General features: G+C 37.4%; 1 protein-coding gene across 2 annotated transcripts in view; it reads left to right on the top strand.

Annotated features, from left to right (window-relative positions):
* The window catches only part of LOC116175398 (regulator of G-protein signaling 9-like), a 28557-nt gene extending 5367 nt beyond the window's left edge, over positions 1-23190 (top strand). Inside the window, exons 4-11 of one of the 2 annotated variants that reach the window (XM_031493499.1) lie at positions 14188-14373; positions 14581-14756; positions 14813-15016; positions 15064-15285; positions 15334-15570; positions 15758-15808; positions 21715-22449; positions 22535-23190. In XM_031493499.1, the coding sequence (XP_031349359.1) occupies positions 14188-14373; positions 14581-14756; positions 14813-15016; positions 15064-15285; positions 15334-15570; positions 15758-15808; positions 21715-22449; positions 22535-22595 (1872 nt within the window). In that variant the 3' untranslated portion in view covers positions 22596-23190. The remainder of the gene's footprint in view (positions 1-14187; positions 14374-14580; positions 14757-14812; positions 15017-15063; positions 15286-15333; positions 15571-15757; positions 15809-21714; positions 22450-22534) is intronic. The other variant, XM_031493500.1, reaches the window with a different exon arrangement.
* The last annotated feature ends 8 nt before the right edge of the window (positions 23191-23198 follow it).

Below are 23198 nucleotides of genomic sequence, written 5' to 3'. Positions count from 1 at the left end.
ATCGTGAGCTATAGATTTATGTCTCTTGAAGATCGGAAAACGTCTGTACCTAGGGAGTGCCTACCCATACGTTACATAGTACATACATACGGATAATGTTAAAGAATCTTCAAGGAGCCATTGACAGTCCCCAAGATCCTGCTAGTTTGTTTTAGCGTATTTAAAGTCTTTAAGAGCTCGTAACTTCTCTAAAAATTAAGATTCGCGTAACAAAGGTGGTGTGTGACTGCTCGCGAAAACCAGCTTAAAATCTTCGCTTTTTAACGCACCCAAATGATACTTGTTGACTCGCGAAATTAAACAAGAAAACTATTTAAAGCTCGCACGTTAGAAGTTTAGAAACGGGACCTATTTTCTTAACGCAACTACTCCACTAGCACTTCACTAGCGTATCCTCGCAATTTTTACGTGCTCGACTTTAGACTGAACGGAAAGAAACTCTTAAGTTCCAAGATATCGTGACAACCGCATTCGCCCAATACGGTCCTTGTTATCGCCAGACATACTTTCATTCACGTTCGCTATGAAGCGGTATATGTGTAAATTTCTCTATGTTTAAGTAAATACAAAATCAAAACCAAATTTTTGACCATCCGTTACAAGATATAAATGAAAAACGACAAGTAAAAATAACCGACGATGTGCTGTACTGGTTAGAGCAGTAGACTACGGACACGAGTTCGATTCTCAGTCCCGCCAGACCACCTTTGCTGCTTTCTCGTCCGCGAGTTCTATTCAACCTCTAAAATTAGATACCCGACTTAATCTCTGGGCTAAGAATAGGCGGTTACCTCCCTGAAATTCGTTCCAGTACGTCTATTATTACTATATACATGAAAATGGTGCTTTTCTGTACGACTGCATTCTTTCACTTGATTTGATATTGTTGCTTACTGTAGTTCAAACTATTACGACCATTTGAGGGTTCCGAAGGAAAGGGCACGACGGAAATAGCCAGGTTGCGGACAGCATTTTCCGTTATGTTAGACGGCCATTTTTTCTTATAACATAAGAAATATAAATTTTTGTAGAAATAATTTACGGTATGAGGGCTTTTTGTACGATATATTTATAAATAGCGGAACCAATGAAAATGAAGTTCTTATAATGTGTCACTGCGCAGTACGTAATCACTCATAAAAATAACATTTTCCTGCTAACCTACAATTGTGCAGTGTTTATGTTGGCGGTAGTTCTTTTCTTTTTGTCTAAGAGCATAGTAGGAAGGAAGGCTTTATAAATAAGGATACTTTCAATGTCATCAACTTCTAAAAAAAGGAGTTCATTTTCACCAACTTTGGACATTTTAACACAATGTAAAATAAAAAGTGAGGTTAAGACTCCTTCAAACTTATAAGCAAAATTGAACACGCCCAGCACACACCGCAACTTAACTATAAAAATGTTTTACACTTATAAACTTATATTATAAGGAAAAATGGCCGTCTAACATAACGGAAAATGCTGTCCGCAACCTGGCTAATGTCCTAAGTATATCGTCTGTTTAATCCGACCCTGCTAGTTTCCGGGGTGAGTAGACCATACCAAGCCCGAGGTAAATGCGCAATGGTTGTTTTGTTACCGGCGTAACATATAAATGGATATAGTTTGAATACAATAACAGAAATACCATAGACGTCTACAGACAAAGAAAGCAATTCGTTAGGGCACGAGAGAGTCTCTTGGCCGTCTATATGAATTTATTACTTGCCGCACAACGTTTGTCTTAATAGTTGCTTGTGATATATCATTGTCATTTGCCGTATTTTTAGCTATTGTTCTTCTAGTATAAAAACAGTCACGTCAATCATCGCAGGTAGCCGCCCACTGCGCCTGTGAGGTGTACACAAATTATGCTATTATACTATGTCTTGCCCATGCGAAGAAAAAGACATAAGTTTTGCAGTGGGCGCGACTGATTTTATACTAGACGACGTGTGTGATAGCTGTAGTGTTTAATGCTACAAGCATTTCGTAAGCGTTTTAAATTGTTAGTTTGATGTGTGTTGTAAAGATCCTTAATAAAGTGCTGTTTTCCCCTTATAGAGCGAATTTCTTTATTCCATTGTCGTATTGATGATTTTTAAATTTACGCTCAGGCAAAGCTACTCGAACTTCCCGGCACCAGAGAACCGAGAAGTGCGCTCTTTTCGACACCGAAACAAATTTAAAATTTCAAATTTACCGCCAGATGTTGATGCAATCAATCTCAACGGAGTGCATGGCATCACAGAGAAGTGGAATTCAAAAGATACTAGGTACTGCACTACTGCCACACTCCTAAAGATTTTTTTTTCTATTTATAGCAGCGATACTTTTGTTGTATGATGTGCAATAATATAACAATGGCAACATTTTTCCACCATCTACTGTGTAATCGATTTTTTTGTGTTGCTGTTGAGACCCCAACTCGACTATATTAAGTAATTGGAGTTAAATTTCTTTCATAACCACGTAATTTCTTGGTAATGTCCTTAATCCGCTTAATTAATGTACAGCCGCTTCGGAGGTATCGGACGGATTATACGTACGGTAAATTCGACCTGAAAAGACAAGCGAGAAGAAAGGTCGCGTTTTAGTAACGTAATTAAACTTTATCGGCCCTCCACTTACAGAAACGGATGACGCTAAACCGAAAGGGGGTGGACAGAACGGGGAATTCCAATAATTATCTATCCAGGTCATGAAACAAATCAACTGACGCTCGCTGATGGATGTAAATTAAATTGGTCGCGATTTAAAAAAAATTAGTGTGGGTAGGAATTTCTGCACATTATGCAATTAGCTGTTCTTAATTTAAATTTTAATTGCTATAGTCGTTTGGGGGCATGTAAATCTGACAATATGGCCCGATTATTATGCTACTAAAAGTGGAACAAAAGTGCTTTTGCAATAAGCGTAAACACTTTGTTGATCTTTTTAAAAGCTTTAATTTCTTAATTCATGTCACGGCATCGGTTCCTTCCTTAAAATTAGTGAAGTTTGCATTGCTTCAACACATCTAATTAGATTGATTTATCTTGGCAATTAAAACTTATGAATACGCTGTACTTATTAATATACAATTACAAGAACGGTAAATGCCACTTTTACGCGGTTTACGTGGGGATTTTTCCAATGCCGCAGGTGATAGATAATCACATCAGATATTGCACTCTATTTTAGTCTACCTGAACTTGGCAGTAACATATTTTTGAAAGTAATAATGGTTTTTACTTTTTTTTATTACGATATCTTGTTAGCAATCGGTACCTTGTTGTCAATCATGTTCTCGTTGTCGGTCGCCATTTTGTAGATGATTCTTTCTGGTTTCTATCACATCATATACCTATAGGGTGTCAATATTAAAACTTGCAGTCAGCCATATTTTCCAAACTAAAGAAGATATTGAAAATCGCTCCAAACCGTTTCGGGGGTATCCAAGGGGAACTAGAATGACGTTATGAGTGAAAACCCCCCCCCCTTCGTTAACCCCCCAGCCCCCCCCCCCTCTTCAAATCCTAAATGGCAACCCCATACTTCTGACACGTCGCTGGAAAGTTACTGAAAAATGCTTTCCAGTGGTACCAATAAAGTCAATATTCATTAAGACCAAAATTTAATAATTAACAAAAAAACTGAATGTTGACAATGAGGGATTTATGGCAAATTGGCCAAGAACTTAAACCTGAGCTGCTTCATTAAGCAATCTTGGTTGCTTTCTTTTTTTATTAACTTACAGTACAGTTGAACGTGTGGAAATAATATTCATTTATGGCTCCGAAACTCGATCGTCTTTTAGAACAGCTAGAACGTTTAATGAGAGAAATGTAAGCCATGCCTATGTTCAAGATTTGGTCGCTAAATTCGAAGAAACGGGATCTGTTATCAATAAAAAAAAAGAAAGCAACCAAGATTGCTTAATGAAGCAGCTCAGGTTGAAGTTCCAATTTGCCATAAATCCCTGAATGTCAACATTTATTTTTTTTTGTTAATTATTAAATTTTTGTCTTAATGAATATTGACTTTATTGGTACCACTAGAAAGCATTTTTCAGTAGCTTTCCAACGATGTGTCACAAGTATGGGGTTACCATTTAGGATTTTTGAAGGGGGGGGGGGGGGGGCTAGGAGGTTAAGAGGGTTGTCACTCATAACGTCATTCCGGTTCCCCCTAGATACCCCCAAAACGGTTTTGCGCGATTTTCAATATCTTCTTTAGTTTGGAAAATATGCCCGACTGCAAGAGTGCAAGTTTTAAAATTGACACCTCGTATAACTTAAGCGAACGATATTCGGGCCGCGCCGCGGCCTGGTGCATTGGGATTGTTGTGTGTACATCTTCCAGTATAAGTGAAGGTGGCTTTTATAATGTTCAATCATTTTAAGGTTGTTAGTAATTTTAGGGTGTGAAATTTGGGCTTTTGACTATTTTTGGGTGTCAAATTTTTTGGTAATTTTTGTCAATGTTAGAGTGTCAAATTTGATTTTTTCATGTTGGGTGTCAAATTCCACTTCTTGTAATTTTCGGGTGGTTAGTTTAATTTTTAGCAATGACTGAGTGTCAAATTTCATTTTGTTTGCAAGTTTCGGGTATTAAATTTTTCGTCATTTTTGGATTTTAAATTTCTTTTTTACACATTTTCAAGTGTTAAATTTCATGTTTGTCAATTTTAGAGTGTCTATTATTTATTGTTACATTTCATTTTTGACTAATTTTGGATGTCAAATTTATTTTTGGCTTGTCCGGCTGTCCGTCCTATTTAATTTCTGAGCAATTTTTTATGTTATCCTTCATTTCTGACTAATTTTTGGCGTCAATTTATAAGTGTCAAATTTCACTTTTTTGAAATTCTAGTGTGTCAAATTTTATTTTCCAATTGTCGAATATTAAATATCATTTTTTGAAAATGGTTCTAATTTTATGGCAATGATTGAATGTCAATTTTCATTTTGTTGACCAATTTTCGGGTGCAGTTACTCCAGCTTTTAATGTCAAATTTCATTTTTGACAATTTTTGGTTGTCAAATTTCAAGTTTGGCCATTTTCGAGTTCCAAATTTTATTATTTGCAGCCTTTCGCAAATTTTATTCTATTCTGTTCTGTTTACAAGGGCGAACCGGACCAGGCAGAATTTAAGCACACCAAAGGCACATTGTGGCTACCCCCTTTCTATCACAACTAGGTTTAGAGCCCGTTCCTCTCAATAAGGGATAGGACTACATGATCGATGAGGATTCCTAACCTGGCTTGCCAAGGGGCCCTGTAAGGAGGTCTTGGACGTCTGAATCCAGTTGCTTGTTGTTATTGAGCCTGGAATTGACTGGTCACCCAGTCTTTAATCTTGGATATCTGTCCCATTTATACACAGTGTGAAAGCTTTTGGGTTAAAGTAATTTCTTCTAGTGTTTGCCCTGACTACGGAGAGAAAATTCCTAGGGTAGGCTCGGTTCCGATCCCACCACTGTCTTCGCGAGCCAGCTCCTCCACCTTTTCGTTGCCCCCTATTCCGCAGTGTCCCAGATCATTCTTTTAAGGAAACTTTCCAGTTATAATGATCGCGAGATCGTCCGCGAATCCTTGTGTATACGTTCCGTTCTCGTTCAGAGTACGGAGGAGCCGACTCCGAAGTTACGTAGTGCTTAGAGCCTGAAAAGTGGGGAGTGGGGAGATGTAAGAGCCTCTCCTGCGTTAGACGTACCTATATCTACCATGGTAGCCTCAGTGTCACACTTTTTGCCCCGGGTTCTCCATGATCCTCGTTTAGACTTTCAAAATGGTCTTATTCTGGCAGTGAACCATCATTCCAGTTCACAGCAGCTTAGTTCGTACGGCCTTATTAAAGGGCCATAAAGAACCGATTCAAGGTCTGAGTTCTACCAATGTGTTCTCTTCGTTCGTCGAAAGGTCCGCAGTTTACAGCTGTCCTTAACTCAGGCTGTTATGGCGTCGCTTACTCATGCGGCCGCCCCTTCAAACTGGCCTGCTTTTCGACAAAGCAAATGTGCCCCACCTAACCGGCCTGACAGTTTCGCCACATAGCAGTGCCGGTCGGTGGATCGAGGATTCCGTCATTCCGAAACCTGCAGGGCCCGCAGTGGGATGTCCGGTATAGTTGGAAAAGAATGTCTGAAAGCGACGGCTCATCAAACACCGCCCAACTCGTGATCATGTGAGCTATTGAAGAGGAGCCCAATGTCAGATTGATAACCTGTTGCCTCCGCACTGTGGCGAAGGTAGGGGTTGCTCCCTGACTTAAAACATTCAAATCAGTTGTTTACAAGCACTCCAGAAGGTGGTCGTCTCTCGAGTTTGTGTCCGTGCTGCCCTATGCAACATGGTGTGCGTTTGCCTCATAGCCTAGCACAAAAGGGAAGCCACCATTTCGACGGTACTCTATCAACTTTGACAGCTCCCTAGTAGGTGGAGCCCCTTTCGAGTCGTATGGGACATAGGCCGAGTAGACAACCAAGTGCATGCTCCGTCCATCTTTCAGTTGAAATCTTAGAGCAAAGAAATCCCTACAACAGAAATCATCCGTTGTTTAAGATTCGATTCATTGACTATCCCTCCTACAATAAAGAGGATCCTCCACCAGGCCCAGACCGCTTATGCGTCCTCTGTAAACCCAAGGTTCTTGCCTGAAACAGGTCTTCTTTACAATGTTTTCACATCGCCAATTGTATGGCTCTTGTTCCCGTGTTGGAAAACCCTCACCATTATTTATTTACACACCAGAAAACAAAAGCTGTAATGTGAATCAGGTAGGTACAATAAACATTATGTTTTTGAAATAATTTTTTTTGTTATTTATTCCAGTTCAAATTGAATATTCACGTTTAAATTTACCACCATTGACACAGACTGTTACTTCTAAAATACAGCGACACCAAACCATCGCCCTCTTAACAGACTTGGTTGGTTGGATTGACTGTATATTATTGCACAGATCCTACCGCGGTACAGATACAGGCAACACGCGTTTTACATTATTTCTAACTATACTACGGCAGTTATTCTGTCCTATTCATCTTGCGAATATAGGGGCTGGCCCACCACCAGGTCCTTGAATAAGGCCTTAAGTTGGAGTACGGCTTGTTGGTTCCCCCTGACGAGGAGCTCAGAAAAGGTTTATTAAGATTATCGTCCATACAATTCCCAAGAGCAGTGCGGAAATGCGGTCTCACCTGGTCAGAGCCGTTTGCCCAGAGCAGCTTCCCGAAGGAAAAGAGTCACCACTCCGAGATCGCCCGGTATTCGAGAGGCATTATTATTGATACTGCACCCCAGTGCCACGCAGTCCTCGGCACGGTCGCTAACACCTTGACTTGGGAGGGTTGTCCGCGGTGGTCTAGGTTTTAGCTCCGACGAACCACTTAAAATCATCACTACCCACAACGAAAGACGAGTCACTTTACGATCATTCATGTGTCTATGTGGGTATCCCCCTATCTGCCACCCGGGGACACGCCCGATGAGTGCCTCCGTCCGCGTCGCACGGGAGAAAGTATATTTTGAGGATTGTGCGAATTTAACTCACCTCGAAGATTATAGAACACTAATACATATACCGTTTACAACAGCATCACTACAACGCACGATTTAGGATTGATATATGAAGTGATTGCATTTACCGGTTCATTAAAAAAAACTTTAGAGTATTGCTACCGAAATCATCAATCCAATTCCAATGAAAACTTTAGATCCTAATCCTTTTACAAGGCAACTACTTGTCCCATTGTCCTAAAGCCATTTACAGCATATGAAAGTCAAAGATCATAGTCATTTTACAGGGAAATATAGGGAAGCGTGTCATACACTACTGTACGGCTACTAGTTTAGCATATTTTGATGCCATGCCTCTCAAACTTACAGAGGTGCGGGTACAATTACTAACAGTGATTTAAATGAAATTTACTGTTTATTTAAATTACGAAATCCATGAGATTCTAAAGTAGCGGCGTGTCGTTTTTTGGAAAATCGTGGATGTAAAGAGTCCTGGTGATACTTACTAATTATGAACAATACATGTTTGATGGCGATGTGCTGCGGTTGGATTGTAATTTTTGTCGTTTCTAAGAGTACCCAACCCAACTAAACAAAGTAAATTTTATACCTATATTCGGGTCACGAAAGGCGTGTTCGCTTCCCCGTTGTTAGTAGTTAATTACAACTAACTCCCGGTTTACTTCGCTAGAGTGTGGGTATTACCGAGTTTTTACCTTGTCTGCCTTCGTAAAAGCAAGTCAGATAAAATAAATACACATTTTAAAGGGGAATAAATCGTGTAGGAGAAATGCAAATTCATAAAACTGATTATCGCCATTCAACGACGTTAATTAAACATGGATAGCTTTTGAATTGTTTTTGACCTACTTTCAATGCAATTTGCTTCGCTAAACGCTTTCTATCGGGTACATTCTTATAAAATAACGCGAAAATCCATTGTTAAAGCAAATCCTTTAAAACGCCCCGAATCTCTTACAACAATTAAAATTCCTTTTAAATTTTCAACGAGTCCCTCCTAATTTGTGGAATACATTCAAACGAATGGGTTTACATCATTCCATCCGCCATGTATATATCAAATGGTTTAACTTTTCGTATTCAGTCAAGTTTACTGCGGTGGATTTACGTTGCATGCAAATTAGTTTTTACATCACTTTGTGGTTAACAGCGTTATTTTAATAAGATAAGAGTTTTTCATTTAAATTTATTACCCCCATACATCCCGTTGAGGGGTGCCCCGCAAGTAACCTACATTCTACAATGATTTTCGCTAACAAACTTCGAAGGGCACGCAATAAAGTTCCCCAATCAACGTTTAGTACATTTAATTCCTAATATTCAATAAACTGCCCAATCAAATTTCGTTTAGTCGGTGCTTATAATTAATTCGTGTTTGGGGATTTTGTTCGGTACATATTGCAATTTTAATTAACTTCGTAAATTGGTAGTCATTACGTAATATCCTTCAGCGATTTATTTCGTCGATATTTGTAAACGTACCAGGTATCAAAAGGAAATTAGGGATCTAAAAGGATCGGGTACATGCAAACCTAGGAAGTAAACTTGTAAGGGTCAAACGTAAACAATGCTCGACCTAGAGTTTCCCTTGTCAAAGTTTCAAGGACCAATGCCTTTAAATAAAGGACGCCGATAAAGGGATACAACTATCTGAGGCCATTTATTAATTGTGAACTCGATCATTGTGCTTCAGTTAATTTTGCGCTTGTAAAAAAATTTATTTAAACCAATGGTTATTGCCTTTGGCACTTTTACTAATTTGGAGATATAGAAAAGGAAATCGCTACTGTAATTTGACAAAGAAGACACTTGCGAGTTGGATAAAGGGCAAATCAGCGTTTTGTTTCACACACAGATAACAGGTTTTTTCATTTAATTAGCTTTATCCTCACCCACACATTTCAATTTTTAAAACTCTTTTCCTTGGAGAAATTCGTGATTTTATATTTGGAAAATTTATGAAATCTAGCATGCCGTGTGCTGTCAGGATGCACGGTGCCTGTTGCATTACACGGGGAGATCGTATCGTGCAAAAGTAAATCTTAAAATTGAAACATTGAACAAATTATTGTAGGTGTTTTCTGTGTGATATGATACACGGCATGTTAGATTTCATAAATTTTCTAAATGTTGAATTACGAATTTCTTCATTTTTTGTAAATCAACCATATGCATATTTTGTGTTGTCATACAGAAAATTGATTACTCTTTTTAAATAGCATAAAAAAACAGTATTGCATTTGAAAAAGAAAAGTTGCATCGATTTCCGGTTAAACCGTAAGTGATTCCGGAAGTTTAAAAATGCGAACAGATAGATCGTAATGTTACATATAAAATTACATCTGTTGGTATCTCCCCACATAAAATAGATATTGAGGTGACCTTTTATCTCGAACGCACTGTATATACTACTAACAAATTCATCTAGTCCCAAAATTGGTGCCGCCAATGTTCTGCTAACTTCATGGACCCAATGCACTTAGAATCCTGTATGTATTTGGAAAGAATGCGTCTTTTTGCTACCAAATTTCTTTGGCATTCTTAATTGTTAAACCCGGTATAGGTATACCACGGCAGCTAATTTTTCAACTTCTAGTTTTTGCTTTTGATGAATTGGTTGTCTTGTTGCAATTACCTTAATAAATGTGTAACAATTCAATATTTCAAAAAATTATCAAATTTAAAAAATCATGAAAATTTATAAAAATTCAGAAAAATGTAGAAAAATATGATCAATTTGGAAAGTGCGAGAAAATTCGAAAATGTTTAAACATCTTTTCCTATCGGAGGAAAACAAATATAAGGGGAGACTTTTCAGAAAAATTATAAAAACTTAATAATAAAAAATATCAAAACAGCTCACAGTAATTTGTACACAATTCGTACACAACGTCAATTAAAAAATTAATAAGGATACCTTTGAAAAGACTTGAAAAATATTGGAAATACAAAAATACGGAAAATTCATTAAGAAAACAGCCTACAAATAATATTTAAAAAATTCAGTTAAAAAAGTCCGGGAAATACAGAAGAATTGTAAAAAGAAAAAGAATTGATTATTTAGATAAATTAAAAATCCGAAAAGTGTACACAAATTTAAGTTTAAATAAACAGTAAGTATGTGCACAACATTCAGCGAATTAAATAAATTCAGCCAGTTCAAAAAAATATAAAAAACGTTTTTCATCGGGAGAAAAATTCACTAATTTCAAAAATTAAAAATATTTGATAAAAGCTGTGAACAACTAAAAACTACAAAAGTATTACAAATAAAGCAGGACATTTTTTAATATTACGCATATTCGCACAATAAAATATTATGATTAAAAAATACGGAAAATTCAGAAAATTGGAAAGCTCGAATTTAGGAAAATAATGATAAATCAAAAACATTTGAACCATAAACAGAATTTAAAAAATTATGGAACCTTCCAAGAAAAGTATTAAAAAGTTCAAAAAACGAGGAATATTCCTGAAAAATCAAAAAAAAATTAATATAATAGACAATCTAATCGAAAAACTTTAAACCGTTTTAGATAAAGCTTTAGAAAAATTCATACACAACATTCAAAAAAATTCAATTCTGAACGTTTTTTAAATTTTTATAGGAAACTCGGTGAATTCAAATGCATGAATATTCATCATCATTAGTGACATTCAACCAATTCCAAATATAAAAATGCTTCCTGTCGCAGGAAAAAATTTAAAACAAATTATAAACATTTGAACATTTTAGAAAATTTACACAACACAAATTCGTAGAAATAAAAAGGTAGAAATGAGTGTCGTCCATAACGTTGGAATTGAAGTGCACAAAATGGGGGCGAATGGTAATCGTTATGAGAAAATATTTATACCTTCCCCATATATTCCTTAATATTATCAAAATTTAACATTTACAACATGTTTCGACATAACCATCATCATCAGGTAACTGAAATCGTAGAGTAAAATCAAGCAATAAAATATCACAAAATACTTACAAGAACTAGTTATCACAAAGAGGTTAAATTGTCTGTGTTAGATTGTTTTAGTTAAATTTAACATCTTTGTGATAACTAGTTCTTGTAAGTAATAGAGGAAATTAAAAGTATTCGAAAACAAAATTCAGACTAAAAAGAATACAGATTTAAATATTGTAACGTAAATTTAATTACGTGGTTTTATTTATTGACAATTAACAATAAATTTATAACAGTCTTAAAATGGATTAATTTATAACAGTAAATATTATTTATCACTTACAATTTATAACATAACATAAACGCATCGAAGTTGAAACTGTTCTGAAACGAAATTCCATGTACTTATAATAACAATATAATAATAATAATAAAAGTCTTTATTAACAGAAACTACAACGTAGGTATACAATAGAAATGAAAATTAATGTAAGAGACGTACTCATGGTCATTATGCCCGTCTGAGGCTAGGCCTGAGGGGTTGTTGTTGTTTTATTAATTTTATAAAAAGAAAAAGAAAAAAAACCACAACTCTAGAGCAAAATAATTATTCATATTACATTTACTTATATAATAAACCCGAGTGTACACGAGTCTATTCGAATGTTCTAGCTAGAGCAGGGGTCGGCAATCTGCGGCTCGCGAGCCGCATGCGGCTCTTTTGATATAAAGTTGCGGCTCTCCGTATTTATCTAAAGAAATTACTTCATTTGTTCGAAATTCGCCTTTTTAATTAATCTTATTTGTTTACCAAATCAAAAGTACACTTGCAGCAAATAATTATCTAATTTGTGACACCTGTTTACCTTTACTTTCTTGTATTCTTTGGTTTTTTTATTATAGCAGCCTACTCCGATGTATAAACACGTAATTAATTAATGAGTAGGTACTTTTGTGAAAAATATTGAATAACATAAAAACTGCGGGGTTTAAGCACAGGGCACCCCTTATAAACATTGAAGAGAACGCAAAAGACAATCGAATAGCGAAATAAAACAGTAGTAGTTCCATTTGAAAAAGAATAGTTATAGCAGTTTGAACAAATGGCATTGAAACAAGTAAAAATATGCAGGATATTCTATTTAAAAAGATCAGTTATTTATTGACATCGTAAAAATGGGACACCCTGTACATGCAAAAATAATTTCTGTAGATCCGCAACCACCAATATTTTTTACCAGGTATCAGCTATGTAGGAAAAACCGACGCATTGTTGCAGGACCCTGTATATAGCCAAATACTATAATATTAAATCAAAATTTTTTTGTGGCTCTTTCAAAACTGGGAAATGTTATAAGTTGTAATTTTTGGCTCTTCTGTTTCAATAGATTGCCGACCCCTGAGCTAGAGCAAAACACGTGACATTTCCGGGAAAGAGTATGTCATCAGCCTTCATTCTTTATCGCCGATGACTAATCTTTCATGGCGCCTCGATATCCATCGAGATTTCTGAAATGTTCGCTACAATATTATTAAATACGGAAAATTCATTTAGAAAACTTCAAAAAATTCAGAACATTTAAAAAATTACTAGGAGTGTACACATTCGAATTTGGGAAAAATAAAGATACATCAGAAAACATTAAATAATAACTAGGTGATCAAGAAACTCGTAAAAATTCAAATAATGGAAAACTTCATAAATGCGCAACAATTGTAAAAAAAACAAAAATGCAGTTTTCGGAGATTTCTATATAATGCGGAAAAATTAAAAACATTTAAAAATTGAATCGAAAAATTAAAAAACCGTTTTAGAAGATTTTGAAAAAAATCGAAACTCACAGAATTCAAAATAATTTGTAATTTTTTAAAAAAATTTCAAATGTGCATAATAAAATAAAAAATAAAATTCGGGATAACCAACGAAAATTTAAAAATAATGATAATCCTGCAAGTGCACACAAAAGTGCAAGTTCAAAAAATAATTTAAAAATCCAAACATTGAAATAGTTTGGGAAATCCAGAAAAATAGCAACAATTCCAGAAAGACAATTGATTATAAAAATTTAGAGAAATTAGACACATTTGAAAAAAACAAATCAAAAAAATTAACAAAACTAGATAATGTGAATATGTTCTAAATATTTAAAAAATTGGAAGATTCGGTAACCTCAAATAAGTTACTCTGCAATTGAGAATTCAATTTTTTTGAAAATTAAAAGTCAAGTAAAAAAAAGTATTCCTGTCGGCAAAAAAATTTCAAGATTTAAATTGGTAGCATACAAATTCCAAAAATTGAATGGTAGAAAATTTTGAAAATTAAAAATATTTAAAAAAAACTTGTGAACAACTAAAGAATTCAGAAATAATAGAAACAATCCAGAAAAATTCAAGTAAATAAATACGGACAATTCATTAAGAAATAAATTTTGAAAAAGCATGAACAGAGGAAAGCTTCAATTGCTTTCTAGAGCGCCGCGCGCCGCCAATTTCATATATGAATCATTATTAGCGAATGACTTCCGTTTTAAATTAATACAGTTCGGATGTTACAACCACATGGCAAACTCTTACGTCACATTTATATCTTGTTCCTAATTCTGCGATAAACATTTATCGCAATAAGCGCATCCGCAAGTGTTTGATCTTCATTTACCTTCACCGACAATTTAGTAAAGATGGTGAAAATTTTACGTAGAATTTCGGTTAAAAGGCCGACAAAGAAAAAGGTCGAAGGGCCGTGTTTGCGTACCCACATTCTACAATTTGTTACTTTCAGGTTAAATTGGCGAAAGTGTTAAAGAAAGGAGATAAAATTGTTAGTGATTCCCAAGAGAGAGCGTACTGGCGTATACATCGACCTCCACCTGGAATGGTGAGTTCCTTGGAGCAATGCCCCGTGCCCAATAGATGTAGGAATGGATCGAGAGTGCGAAAAAGGACCATTGAGGATTGCAAAAGAGAGGTTAGTATAATTTGATAGAAATAAAATGAGAAATTTATATTCCGACGGTCGTTGCGAGCAGATATAAATCGCATTAACTTATCTCGTTCATTTGAAAACGGGTTTGCGAAAATTGGCGAATTATTGGAAACGGGAATCCCTCGTCGTTTCCCTTGATTAGTCAATCAAAAGTCAAATCTATACGTTACCCACTTCTTTTATTTATAGGTTGAGTTGCTCAAGAATAGTTTACTAAGGACGCGAGTGAAAGTATCGCAAGCCCTAGAGAGTATGATGCAACACGTTGAGACATATGCTGAATACGATCCTTTGATTGTAAACACGCAACCCTCGAATCCTTGGGTGAGCGAAGATCTAACGTACTGGCAACTCAACAGTCCTTTGTAAGTGAAAATGTAAGCGATCTCTCGCGTGTTCTCATCGCCGTTATTGTTTTTAGAGTTGAAATACCAACGGAAAAGCGTGTTAGAAGGTGGGGTTTATCAATGGAGGAATTAGTATCGGATCCAACAGGTATCCAGGAGTTCACGAATTATCTTAGAAAGGAATACAGTCACGAAAACATACGGTTTTGGATGGCGGTCAATGATCTGCGCCGTTCCTCTCAGTCTCAAATACAACGAAAAGTTAGCGAAATTTTTGAGTGAGTACTTTTCCTCCAAAGGTCTTTAATTATTTTCTCAAATCTAGTGAGTTTTTGGCACCTGGCGCTCCTTGCGAAATTAATATCGACGGAAAAACAATGGAGAAGGTACACCAGGAGATGAAATCTCCCAGTAGATTTACGTTTGATGCGGCTCAAGAACACGTTTACACTTTATTATTGAAGAAAGATTGTTATCCGAGGTTTATTAGATCGGAGTATTATAAAAGCCTTCTTGCTTCTGGTATTCAACCTTCTCAAAAGAAACGGCAAGTACACGGCGTTTCTGTTCAGCCGTTCTCATGGCGCGTTTGCAGGTTTTTCGGGTTTGGTCCGACGAAAAAGAAAGCATCGACCAGTAGCGCACCAAATCCTTCTCTCCTGCAACAGCAAGCACCTCCAACTACCATCGTCGGCTGTGGCGCTCTTTCAAAACGCAGGGGAAGCGATCGAAGCTTGTCGGGATCGGCACACGAATTGGCTATTTCCGGCGTAAGGGACACGCGCGTGCCGCACTCGCACTCTCAAAGTAATCTCAGCGATATTCCATACAGGTATATTACAATAAACATGGCGGCTTTCATTGCACGGCGCATGAGCTTTAACGGCGCGCTATTTGTATCCGCAATCTAAAAAAAGGGTTAGGGCACATTTTGTACTGTATACCCTGTACATCCTTGCGCGATGTGCAATGCCAAAAGAGAAACTTTTAGAGCCAGTCAAGTCATGCTTCACTTTCAGGGGTGACCTACCAAGCCAGTCTAAGGGCTCGAGCGCACCACTACCAAGTCCGTAAGTGCGAGCGCCTACAATCATTGTACTCATTTTAGGTGTTGTATCGTCGATGTATTCTTGAACCCTTGCCTGAACTGGCAGCTGTTCACGCTCTGTCACGCAATTAAATGTGAATTTTGGAAACCTTTATAAATAATGTATTATCGAGTGTTATTGTGTACCCGCCTTCGTTGCTGTTTCAAGAGATTTTAACTGTTCACTCTGTTACTTCTGAACTTATTTTTTTTTGTAGTCCATGGTAAAGTATTTTTTTAAAAACATATATACATCAAAACGTTAGCCGAAATCTTTGGAATAAGTATAACCACGTTTAATTTGTAAAAATCCAGAAACATTTAAGAACATAGGTATGTACCGTGTGTCACATTTTGGTCGACTGCAGTGTATCTCAGTTGTTTTTAAAGATAGACACTGATTTGTTACGCTGCTCAGACACAGGGTCAAACGAAAAGGTTGACTTTTTGGGATAGAAAAAGTGTAAAATCTGTCTATTTTATTTTTTACATTGAATCCAGTGGCGTAGTAAAAATCATTTTGGGCCACTGTTTCTGAGATTTTGGTATTTTTTAATGCAACATCCTGTATATCTTAATCTTTTTGCATTCTTTTGCCCTTGTATATCACAACCAATATACATTACAAGCAGCGCGATAGTCGCCGGCTCGGACTAGATAGTACGAATAGCACTCCTATAGGTTGCGTTTTACTGCTATGAGGATTCTTTTCGTGTGTTGGGAATTGAATGAAACGAAGCTGCTATGTGCACTGACAACAGGTTCAGCTACACTATAGTCAAAATGTGATCGGCACGATTCTGGTAAATCCCGACAATGCGCGACCAGGGTAATCCAGTGTGAAGATTACGGATGAATGCATTTGCGCGCGTGGTTGAAGCTATAAAGGCCAACAGACTCATCAAAGAGGACAAGATTGCCACCATGGTTAAAATGTCGCCGTTCCACGTTTTTGGAACCATGAAGAAGCACGTACAGGACGCGGTCTGTGATTGGATCGCCTCACACCCGGGGCAATTCTAGGAGCGAGGCGATTAAGGAAAATTTCATCAAAAAGAGTTCGTATGTGCTAACAGAACCGTAGAGGCTGCTAATTCCATAAAACTCATAATCCTGTTTTTTAATAGTCGTGCTCGGCGATTTCGTATCGCCTATTAGTCAATGCCGTGTACCTATTTTCCCGTTCTCGTGGGAATTTCTGGAAGTGTACACATTTTCGCTCCCGAAGAAACCTACGTTCTAAATGTAGAAGTCTCTATCTTCCGCAGTTTCAACTATAAAACGTAAAATCTCGTCTTTTTTTGCCTGTATTTCCCCGTTCCCGTTCCGGTGGGAATTTCGGGAAGTGTTTTATTAAATTGGAAACCTTCCGCGCGCATTCATCCATTTGCCAACCTACATCAACGATCATCATTAGTACCTATAACCCACGAACTTATAAATTAAGATTGACTGCTGATCAAACAGTTGCATAGAGGTAGAAATGGCCCTAGCATGGGCGCGGCCATGATGTGCACATTTTAGTTATTTTCTAGGGGATTGTTCCTAGTGCTCAAGTTTTGAGACTATTGCAGCCTTGGAAAATGACATGTGTCACAGTAATTTATTTAGAAAACGTGATGTTAACGTAGATCCACAGCCGTCTATAATTACAAGCCATGCTGAGAAGTTTGGCAACATTGTTCGAAAGTCAATCGGTGAGCCGATTCACGTTTTAATGGCGTCTTGTTTCTCTTGAAAAATTGCATTTTTCCTCTCTCCTGTGTTTCGCCTTGGTGGTTTTAATACAGAAGAAAGATACTTAGGCAGCTTACAATTGTACCTACATATATTTTATTTATTTACAAAAATGGATAATAACATTTTTATTTGACTTTAAAATTCGGAACGCTGTAAATTGGTAAATGCATTATAATGTGTTTTCCATCGAGATCTACGAAATTGGTGAACTTCTGTCGAAAGAGGTCGAGGTAAAGCACACGCTTGAGCACTTAATTTCGGCAAAAGGACAGTAAATCGCTCTGCATCAGCGAGGTTTTATCAACGACCAGGTGTGATTCGGAATGGCAAACTTTCAGCCAGTCGCTACTCCAGTGGGTCTAGGTACGGAGGGGAGCACCGTAGACTTCAAATTCCCGTACCGTGAACTCCTGGAACGGTTCCTTCAGAAAATCGACTTGACATGTCCGTGCTAGAATACCTGAAATACAAACTAATTGTGTTTTTTCACGATAAACACTTACCGTACTTACGTACCATGTAGTGTGTAGGTCATATTTGAGCTTGTACAGGTACTTTGAACAAATACAAGTGCTTGTAAAGGCCTAAAGGGTCCAGTAAGGAGTAGTCTGCTTTAGAGGTTATGACAACAAATCGATATATTTCGTTTAGCAACTTACCTGAATAATAATTTCTGTTGATTCCATACGGAGTAACACAAATTTATGCAATCTCGCTCTGTTAAAACTAGTGAATAGGAATATTACACCCAAAACACATATAAAATACACCTGAAATCTGTCAAGTTGAATTAGGAAATCGGCCTACCATGCAGTGTTGCCCTAATTCTCAGCACGGCTTGTAATTATAGAGGGTTGTGGTAGATCATAGGAGGGTAATGCTTGTTTATTAGTTGATTTGAATTTCGCGCCAAATGAGTGCACATCATGGCTGTCCCCATGTAGGTGTCATTTGTCAATTCAGCATTAGCAGTTCATCTTAATTTATAAGTTCGTGGTATGACCACAAATATACCTACAAAACAACAGATTGCCAACCTTATGTATTTAATGGGTAACACATTTAGGTATAAAGTCCCTAGATTACTAAGGTAACGCGATTCATTAGGCCAGATATTAGACAAAAACAAACTGCTAATTGAGCCAAAATGGCCATTTGACAATTGACACCTAGCGTCAGGTTTGACATTTGTTGTTTTATATTATAATAAAATAGTTATCTGTACATTTAGGACACTACTGATGTAGGTAACCATTTAATTCATTAGAGAAGCGCATCTAGGCACTTTTGCAAGAAAATAGAAGCCGAAAAAAGAAATTACTCAGAAGTGAAGACAATTTTTCTAAAACTTTCAATGAAGATCAATTAAAATATTTAGAATTGGATACACACAAGGGTTTTATGTGGAGTGGTGAAACGATTGAAAAAGCGAAACAACTCCATTTTTCTTGTGATGTGAATCGCTCACAAAACTTGCCCTATCCAAGTATCCGCACTACAAAATACGTACTTTATACATACTTTTCAACTGTTTTTCAATTTTAAATTTCGCGGTTCCAAAACTGAGCCAAAATGGCTGCTATTCGCGTTACTTTAGTGATCTAGGGACTTTAATTTAGGTATAAAGTCACTAAATATAGAAAGTACCGCAATCCATTGGGCTCGTGTGTTAGAGAGAGCGCATGATTTCTGCCCACAAATGGCGGAAGTTACCAGATTCTAGTAACTTTAATATTAGGGATTGTTCCACCTGTCTGGAGATATCTGTATATATTTTTATAAAACATGACAGTAGTATGAAGTTAGGTTATAAAAAATGACAGCTATTCAGATTTTATTTGTCAATTTTTTTAAGTTGGCAGCAAATTTGATAAAAAATGGCGGATGATTGCGGTACTTTCTATATCCAGTGACTTTATTTAGGTATATTTAAAAACGCCCTCTATTTCGCAGCAGTATAAACATATACCCTTTAAACCATGTTTGAACCGGTAAAATGACGCTTACGAATTTATGAATTAAATGTCGCTGCAAAAAATTTAAAGCGCTAAAGTTTGCACAATTCGAATTCCTTATTATTGGTATTATTGGTATACAGCGATATGATATGACAGTTTGCCCACCATTGTTTAATTCAAGAATGGAGCTACCCATTCGCTTTATATTTTTTGCAGCGACATCTAATGCATAAATCCATAAGCGTAATTTTGCTGTACATGTTTATACTGCTGCTCAACAGAGGGCGCTAAATGTGTTATGATTTAAATGCATAAGGTTAGCAATCGGTTGTTTGTGAATATCTGTGGTATGGCGAAATGTAGAAATGCTAAACAATATATAATAATTTTAAAAATTCTGCATCGGCCGGAAATCGAACCTGGGCTGCCCATTTTCTACAAATCGTATTCTAATGACATTTGGCATCGTTGTTGACCATAAGAGAAGTGTAGGTGAGACGGACTATAGCAAAATCATGCAGTTATAGACTTCTTCCTTCGCGAACCGGTACGGAAAGCGACGTTTCCAACGGTGAGGTGTGCGCAGTTAGAGGTACATACAGTATGGCAGTTTGCGACATTGCAAGGTGATGACTCATGTTCAGCACAAACGTTTTTTCAATCTTCGGGATTTTTACGCAAGTGGCGGCTATTGTTTTAGACAACACCCATCAATAGGACTGGTAGTGGTCCTCCTTAGAACGACCAGTTATGGAATTCTTTTAATTTTTTTTTAGTTTGCCTTTATTTTTGAGTGGCCGGGGTTTCAGCTGAGGCTGCTCTACCAACCGCACCCACTATACATTTACAAATATCCTTGCCCGAACCCGGATTCGAACCAGGGACCCTCAGCACCACACTTCAGCTTGAACTGAACTGCGCCACACGGACCGGCTGCAAATCAAAATGGCATTGCTCTGCTCCTGCATATCGGCAATCGATTACATTATTGCAGTAAACAAAGAGGTTGAGGTCCTATAAGGAATTTCGATAGGAATATGACAGTGGATAACTACTACCTACACTAATTACCTTTTGCCTCAATTTCCTCTTGAAAATGAAACAGCTTGACCGGTACAGTGGAAAAAAGAAAAATACCTCTAGAGTTCCTTTCGAATAGATTTCGTCCCATTGGATCTTCTCGATTCCAATATGTCGCTAACAAAAAGAAAGTGTGATTTTATTATAGACAATGGACGATAAAGCAGATATTGATGAAACGAGTAACAGACCAGAGATTATTCTAGAACACAATAGAACAAAATGTGGTGTAAATGTGATCGACCAGAAAAGTACTTTCCACATTATAATAAGCAGTACTTTTTAGAATGCTTGGTATTTCAAGAATAAGCTCAAAAGTTATGTTCAATCATATTCAGCACTTTCAAAAGTCTCCCAGAAGGTTTTTCATGAAATTTTTTATGTCTGTGTGACCCCGGATGGTTTAGATTCATAATTTGACCTCATCAGATTATAGGATTTTTTTTTAACTTATTTTTTCGTTGAGATCGCATTCGATTATTTCGAGTAGGTACTGATCGATACATGCGCAAGTGATTTGTATCATACCGTACCGATGAGGTCACGGGGGAAAATCTAGTTTTTACAATAAATATTTCTATGCACATTTTGTGAGCGGCATTAAATGCATACAAAAACACAAAATACAATTCCATACCTCAAATCTATGTTGAAAGAATTTGATGGCCTTAAGAATAACATTTTTGGCCATTGAAACGTGGTTGTATTCTGACTAATTCGAGCTATTGTCTTTCTAAAATGTGTCGATTAAAACTTTACCTAAGACTGTTAGAAGAATAGAATTCTTCAGTAGATTATTTGTTTCTTTTTCGCCTCGATGCTGGATTGCATTACGGGAAGTGACTGGCGTAACGTCCAGTTCAGATCTGAACCAGCATAATTCAATCCGGTATTGCATGATTATTAAATACGCATTATTAAATTGTGGAATGTTCCAGAGTACTGTGTTGCTTGCGTCACCTATATCTATTCTACAGATGTCTCTATTATCTATCACTAATATTTTTGTTGCGCACAATGATACTGTTGCACCCAAAACCTTTCTCATATATAAATTTGGTCAAATGTCGCAGTATTGGTTCGTGATTTGCTAATGTTTTGACTTTTATAGGGCGGAAGTTAACGACGAATACGGAGGAACCGATCCGGAATCTTCGTGTAGGATTAAGAAGCCGCCGAGTGTAGCGGTCGTGGCGAGCGTTTCGACGTCGGAAGACGTGTGCCCTTGGGAAGTGACACCGGAACCACATTCTAGAAAGAATTCGTCGCAAATGGATTCGTGTAGTTCCTCATCGGATATAAGTGCGGTCGTAACTGAGGTGTCCGATCGATTCCGACGCACGTGTGGAATTACTCAGCAGAGTACATTGGATGGTGGCCAGTCAAGTAGAAAGCTGTCGACAGTTTCTTTCGTAGAACAACGTCGTGCATCCGTTTCGGTGCCAATAAGGCATTCCGACATCAGGCCTTCGGTGTCTTCCTTTGAGGAGAGCAGCCCTGCGGTTTTTGCCGCGCCAGTCTCCCTTGCAGTTGCTAGTGATACGGACAATAAAACCGAGGAATTTACTTCCACTAAAACTTTCAAAAAGAGTTGTAGTCTTACGAAAACTTGCTCCGTTACCGGCGCGAACGCTCCCATTATAAGTGTAAGTTCAGTGACAGACGATACAGTGGCAGATTCGATTGAGCACAAAGAAGACGACGAGGCAGAGTCAAGTCTCAGTCTCCCGTTGGCTCCTCTTGCCGAACCGGACGCCGAATCGGCAAGTAGCGATACACCGTTGGAAACCGAATCCCGTCCAGAACCCGAGGCAAAGAGTAACGATGTGTGCCCGTGGGAAGACGAGTAAGTTAACACCACGCACCGTCGCACTAGCACTTATCATCAGTGCACATATGTGAGCTATACACTGATCTTCTTTGCTCCACAGGGAGACATGCAAAGTGGACGCTCCTTTTGTCAAGACATATGCAACTCTTGGTTATCTTTAATACATCCTGCTACCGCATTCCTCACTTCAGTTATTTGCTCACTACTATAATCGATCGACTTTTGAAGTTCGACCAAGTTTTTGGCGGCGGGTACGTTTCCGATGCTACACGAAATTCAAAATTAGAATTTTGTCGCGGCGGCCCCGGGCGCAAATGCGACCTGCATGTTACATGCGCGGAAAGGATGAGCAATCGTCGAGACTAGATCGAATATCGGGAGCTTACTTGTGAGCCCTTTAAGTTTATCCGATGTCGATTTCTTTCGCAATTGTTTCTCCTCGACGACTTGTAAACTATGCACAGTCGTATATAGTCAGAATTTACACTGGGGTTACAAAATTTAAATGTTTTCTATCTATATACACACGCATTCAATATTGTCGATATAATGAATGTTAGCTTAGAACTTAAGATCAATTTAATTGAAAAAAATTCGTGGAAGGATTAGTATGCGGTGCAGCTTCTAATCTTTTACTAAAAAAAAGTTGATGTATTTGCATGTTATGTCATATAAATATTAGTCGGTAATACAGCTTCAATATTCTATTGCACGTATAACTAGCACACGCACAGTGTTTACGTAATGTTTATGTAACGTGGTGT

This window comes from Photinus pyralis, unplaced genomic scaffold (genome assembly GCF_008802855.1).
Source record: "Photinus pyralis isolate 1611_PpyrPB1 unplaced genomic scaffold, Ppyr1.3 Ppyr1.4_LG7, whole genome shotgun sequence".
NCBI classification, from domain to species: domain Eukaryota; kingdom Metazoa; phylum Arthropoda; class Insecta; order Coleoptera; family Lampyridae; genus Photinus; species Photinus pyralis.
The sequence above is the reverse complement of the archived record's forward strand: the minus strand, read 5'-3'. Positions and strand labels throughout refer to the sequence as shown.